This window comes from Panicum hallii, chromosome 8 (genome assembly GCF_002211085.1).
Source record: "Panicum hallii strain FIL2 chromosome 8, PHallii_v3.1, whole genome shotgun sequence".
Taxonomy (NCBI): Eukaryota; Viridiplantae; Streptophyta; class Magnoliopsida; order Poales; family Poaceae; genus Panicum; species Panicum hallii.
This window is the reverse complement of record NC_038049.1, coordinates 38188832-38194463: the sequence shown is the minus strand read 5'-3', so window position 1 is coordinate 38194463 and position 5632 is coordinate 38188832. Positions and strand designations below refer to the sequence as shown.

Here is a 5632-nt window from a genome sequence, read left to right as displayed (position 1 = left end):
GTCGCCGAGAAGGGCTTGTGCCTTCAGCTCGTCAAGGTGGAGGAGAGCCGCTGCGGCCGGTGCCGCTGGAGGTAGCTCGATGCTTGTGTGCGCTAGAAGCAGAGCTGGCTCCTCCTTCTTCGCCTGTGCGATGTGAGCTTGGCCGCGTCGTGGCTGTCGACAGTCCTTGGCCCAGTGGCCAGACTTGCCAGAGTTGCGGCAAACATCGTCCTGTGCTGGCTTGCGCTCGCCGACGGCGCCACCCTAGGCGCCTGCGCGCGTGCCATCCTCAGCACGTCCTCGTGCCCCAGCCTGGGCGCCTCCTTGCGCCTTGTGCGGCTTGTCGCGCTTACGGCCATCTGTCGTGGAAGAAAACTCCCCCTTCTTCCCGTAACCTCGGCAGACCTCTCGCTGCTTCCCAGCGAAGTGGAGCTTGCCGCCAATAGTGATAGGGTCTGAGGAAAGCTGTGGCTCGTCGGCGTTGACGACCTTGAGGCGACTAATCACCTCCTCAATCGACATTGTCGGAGGAATTCTCCAGCCGGGTGGCGGAAAGCACCCGCCTAATCCTAGTTAAGCATGGGTTTAGAGGAGACTTAGGAGCTCTCGATCGGTGGACAGATGAATGCAGGAAGGACACGAAGGTTTAGAGTGGTTCGGGCCGCTGGAGCGTAATACCCTACGTCCACTTTGGTGTTGTATTGGCTGCGTGAGCCTGAATGGAAAGCAACCTAAGCTTGAGTGTGTGTCCCTTGGAACTTGTCCTCTAACGAGTACACTCTCCCTTTTATAGTTCAAGGGAGGTGCTTACACTGTGCGGAACCCCGATAGGTGGGTCCGGCCAACAGAGACCTACTCTATGTGATATGGAGATCTCCCTTTCCAGCCCCTTGTCGCAGCCTTCTCGGTTGGGAAGATATCGTGCGTATCCACAATCCGGATATGGTTGTGTGCCGTCCTGCAGGCACAGTGACCGCTGTCAGTGTTACCCAATAGTGGTGCTGTGCTGCCACTATTGGGTGAGAACCTGTCAGGCGAAGGAGCAGCGCTGACCCGCCGCGCCGTTGCCTCCGCGCGCACTGTTGCAGCGCACGCCTTGGCTCTCCTGTTACCGCCCATCATTACGCCGTGCGCAGCACTGTGACGGGACTGCACGCCGCTGGTGCACTGAACGGTGATACGACGCGCCGCCTTGTAAACAGGCGGGCTTACTGTGGTGTCAGCCTACCTACCCCGCGTGTCAGGGGCAGGCCACACTTTTTGACTTGGGCGCGCCCGGCCCAGCTATCGCATTAAATGCTGGTAGGTGGGCTGGAGACCCGCGAAGGGCCTCCTACCACATGCACGTGGCAGGGCCAGCCCCGCTCCCTCCGCAGGGGCGGCACGTGGCGGCGCCGGACCCCTCCCCGGAGGGAGGGGGGTCCGGGCCCCCGAGGCCTGTTGGAGCGGTCAGGCCCGTGATGGTCCGGCCATCACACGTGGCGGCCCCGGACCTCCCTGGGGAGTTCGGTCCGCGGGGGCTACCCGAGAGCTCCCTTGCCTTCCGTGGCATACGGTGGTCCTGGACCTCAGAGAGCTCGGGGAGGGTCCGGATACCATGGTCCCAGCTGTCAGGCCTGGGCCATATGCCACGTCACCCAAGAGGCGAGGGAGAGATTACGTATGGTGATACGCTAAGGGCCTGGACACCCTAGCAGGAGGTACCCCTATCTGTATGTACCGACAGAGGCCCCCGGGCCCACCTCGGGTGAAGAATGAACCCGCAGGTGGGGCCATTTCCCTAGCATTGCGCTGGGTGGACAGCTCGTTCCGCCGGGGAAGGGCATGGATGACCTTTCCCCCCTAAGCGGGATCCCCGAGGGGCCTGTCCCTCGCCCGCGCCGTGCGCGTCATGCGGTTCAGATTCTTGTCTTATTCGAGCCTGTCCCGCGGCTCGGGCGTTTCAGATTCCGCCTCTCCCCCTTCCTTTTCGTGGTCACGCCTCTGACCAGCGGGCCCGGGCCCACCGATCATTGGGTGTGAGAGGAGGGGGCCTGGTGCAGGCAACCGTTCGACTTCTCCTTGGTCACCGCAGAGCGTTAGAGGGCAACAGCCTTTTGCATAAAAGGCAAGCGCCGAAGGGAGCGGCTACCTTTTCGCTCTTGCGATCAACAGACGCCGTAGCGCCCCTTCGCCTTCGCAATCTTCTTTGCAATCAGCTTCCTTGCGCTCAGCTTCCTTCTCCTCCCTGCTCCCTTGCGATCCATCCTTAGCGACCTCAACAACCATCGCGATGTCTTCGCTTCCTTTCCCGCGCCGCTTCCAGAGCCAGGCACAGCTGAACTTTGTGCGCCGCCTTCTTGGATGGACCGCGCCGGCGCTAGCCGGGAAGATCAGGGCCGGCAAGATCCCCCCTCCGCGACCTTGCCGCGGGGGAGTTTGTTCTCTTCAACTCGTACATTATGTGTGGGTTGGTTCCTCCGATCTCCTTCTTCTTCCTCCTGCTCCTGGAGGAGTTCGGCCTCCAACTTCAACATCTCACCCCCCACTCCGTTCTCCTCGTGGCGGTCTTCGCCCACTTTATGGAGATGTTTGTGGGGGTGCGCCCCTGCACCACCATCTTTCGGCATTTTTATGCCTTGGTCGGGACCGGGAAGAGCAAGCGCGAGATCGGCGCTTACTACTTCCAGCTCCGGCACAGGATGGCGAACTCCTACATCGCCGCCTTCTCCAGCTCTAAGTGGGAGGACTAGCGCGAAGGCTGGGTCATTGCGATTGCTGACCCCCATGACCGCCTGGAGCTGCCAACGAACACCCCCGAGAGCGACCGGAGCACCTGGAAGGCCAAGCCAACGATCCCGAAGGAGCTTGGCCCGGTGCTTGATCAGGTCAAGAATCTCCAACGGAGCGGCCTGACATCCATGATGGTGCTAGGCGACTTCTTGAAGCGGCGCATCGCCCCCCTGCAGCAGCGGTCCCGGATGGCCTACATGTACACAGGGCTAAATGACTGCTGCAGGATCACGCGCGGGCCCGGCGCCGACTTCACTAGGGTGGAGCTAGAATCAGCGCTCCGGGCGATGACCGGCGAGGTGTTCAGCCCAGAGTCCCTGGTCCTCCCGAGCGGGGTCAAGGCCCTGTGCGAGGACCAGGCGCTCCGGTCATCAATCCTGGCGGCAATGCCGACCCTGGACGAGGGCGGCCTGGCGGTCCGGCAGCTGGGAGGCGACCCCAACCGCGGGCTCCATATCCCCGGTACCACACCGGACCGCCAGCAACGTGCCAGCGGAGGTCCCGGGGAGCCCGGACCTGGAGGTTTGGCTCCCGCCGGGAAAGGAAAAGAGAAGGCGCCGGTGCCGGAGCACCGGCACGAGGGCAATGCTGGTGCTGCCCCGGCCCAAAGGGGCGACGAGGCCCAGGGGCGGCGCCCGCACAGAGCTGTCGAGCCGAAGGGAGCAAGTCCCGAAGGCTCCAGCGTGGCGACGGCTCCTTGGTCGGGGAGCCGGCGCCCAAGCGACAGAAGACGGCGGGGGCGGAGGAGCGAAGCGGAGCTCCACCTCCTCCGCCACAATGCTAACAGCCGGAGAGGAGACCGGAGGAGGCACGACAGCCTCCTCCGAGGCAGCAGGCTCCTCCACCACCGCCGCTGACATGGTGTCCGACGACGCCACCACCACCAACCGAGCCCAGGCCGCAGACCCCACCACCGCCGCCAGAAGCACCGGCGGCCGGGGACACCCGCCAAAGGTCCGGGGGGTCCTCGGCAGGGAGGAAAGTCCCCCCAGCCGCTCGGGGTAGATGGGAGTGGTACGACTTCAAGTAAGTAGTCTTCTTGGAGTTCTTCGTTATCCCTCTTAACTTCTGGGCCTTAACCACATTAGTGATACGGCAGGCCCCAATCTGCAGAGGCACCACTCGGGGGATCCGGCCCCCAGCCAGCGCCGGAATCTTCGGCGTCGGCTCCAGAAGGGCCCCCGTCCGAGACAGCTCCAGAAGCCACCGGACCTAGGGGTCCGGAGCCAGAGGCCACCACACCGCCACGACCCGAAGCCGCCCGCCAAGAGGAGGACGCCAGGCCCGCAGCGGCGATCGAGGCGCCTGCAGCCGCGCCGGGCGCCGAGGTCGGGCCCTCTCCAGCTGAGCCAGCAGCAGAGAGGGCCGCTGCCGCGGTAGAGGCTGTAGCGCCAGAGGCAGCGGAGGCGGCGGGGACAGCGGCACCGGAGGCAGCTGAGGTTACCAGCGCCGCCGTCCCACCAGCGGAGGAGGAAGAACCGGAGGTGGTGCTGGGAAGGCCCCTCCTCCCGAGCACAGCGGAGGTCCCCCTCCCCCGGCTCCTTGCCAAATGCCAGCAGGCTCAGGAGGAGCTGGAGGCTGGCATTTGCCGAGAGTGGGAGAAGCTGGATGCGGAGCACTTCTAGCTCTCCGACTGGGAGCGCCGCCTGGGGGACCGCATCAAGTCCGCCACCGCCCGCCATGCCGAAGAGCGCACCAAGCTCGTACTAGAGCGCGAGCTACCGCGAGAGCAGCTGCAGGAGGCACGCAACCGGGAGGTGGCAGCGCTCCAGCAGGAGAAGGCGGCCACACGGCGGGAAGTGGTAGCCCTTGAGCGGCAGATCGCGGCGGAGGAAAAGATGCTGGCGGCGTCCGAGAAGGAGCAGGCCGCCCTGGAGCTGGCCAACCAGGCCAAGAAGGCGGCGGCAGTGGCCGACGCGCACGAGGCCTTCCTCGCGGAGCTGGCGGCATCCCGCGAAGCAGAGGTGGCGGCCCGGCTCCAAGAACTCCAGGAGCGGGGAAAGGCCATAGAGGAGGAGCTGGCAGCCAGGACACAGAGGCTCCAGGAGTGGGAAGTGGCCCTCCGGGAGAGGGAGGCCAAGGTGGAGGAGCTCCTGGCGGAGTGGAGCGCCAGCGTCGACCGGATCACAAGTTGGGTCGGCGCGGTGAACCCTGTGCTAGAAGCGCTGGGACCCAACCCTATCCGGGTATCGGGGGCCTCTTCTCCACTTGGCGCTGCCCTCTAGGTCCTGGACTCCACCGCCAAGCGGTTGCGGGACGTGGAGACCGGCATCCAGGACCTCCTGGAGACAGAGGGGCGTGTAGTTGCCCGGGGGATGGCGGAGTACATCCTCACCAGCTTCCGGAGCCACAATCCGGCCATCCCCCTGACTCCTGTCCTGGTCGGACCCCTCCAGGCAACGGCAGCTGCCGCACGGGAAGGAGTCCAAGAGGCGGCCGACATGGTCGCAGCACGCGCCCGACGTCGCCCGGAACCTACCCAGAGCGGGGGTGCCTCTGGGACTCCAGATCAATAGCCCTAGAAGTTTTTTGTTGTTTCTTATGTAATATAACTTTTGTTATTGTAAAATAACTTTGTAAAGATGTGCATATTATCAGTAATGCATTAAATATTTCGTGCGTCTACTTTTTGTGAAAAACTTATCTGTTTCCTGGTTGTTGATCTGTAAAGTGTTCCTGAGTACACCGAGGTCCCGTGGCCCTCTGGAAGGTAGTCGCGATAGGTCGGGACGAGCTGCCATAAAACTGAAGTCCTGCACGTAACTTAGATCGACGATTAGTAGACGTCCCCACGAAGTCTCGGTCCGGCCAACGAAGGCCTACTGAGTTGCATAACAAGTCAGAGCACCGAGGCCACAGTTCGGGAATCTAAGGGGTCCCG

General features: G+C 63.5%; 1 protein-coding gene across 1 annotated transcript; it reads left to right on the top strand.

The window, feature by feature from the left end:
• Positions 1-3528: 3528 nt before the first annotated feature.
• On the top strand, positions 3529-4976 carry LOC112903776 (fibrous sheath CABYR-binding protein-like). The gene is made up of 3 exons (XM_025972984.1): positions 3529-3752; positions 3851-4235; positions 4485-4976. The coding sequence occupies exons 1-3, from the start codon at positions 3529-3531 to the stop codon at positions 4974-4976; spliced, it is 1101 nt and encodes a 366-aa protein (XP_025828769.1).
• The last annotated feature ends 656 nt before the right edge of the window (positions 4977-5632 follow it).

Coding starts and splice junctions, on each gene's coding strand:
- LOC112903776 (XM_025972984.1), top strand. CDS start 3,529: ATGCTAACAGCCGGAGAGGAGACCGGAGGAGGCACGACAGCCTCCTCC. Junction 3,753..3,850: donor AGTCCCCCCAGCCGCTCGGG/GTAGATGGGAGT, acceptor GTGATACGGCAG/GCCCCAATCTGCAGAGGCAC. Junction 4,236..4,484: donor CGGAGGAGGAAGAACCGGAG/GTGGTGCTGGGA, acceptor CCGCGAGAGCAG/CTGCAGGAGGCACGCAACCG.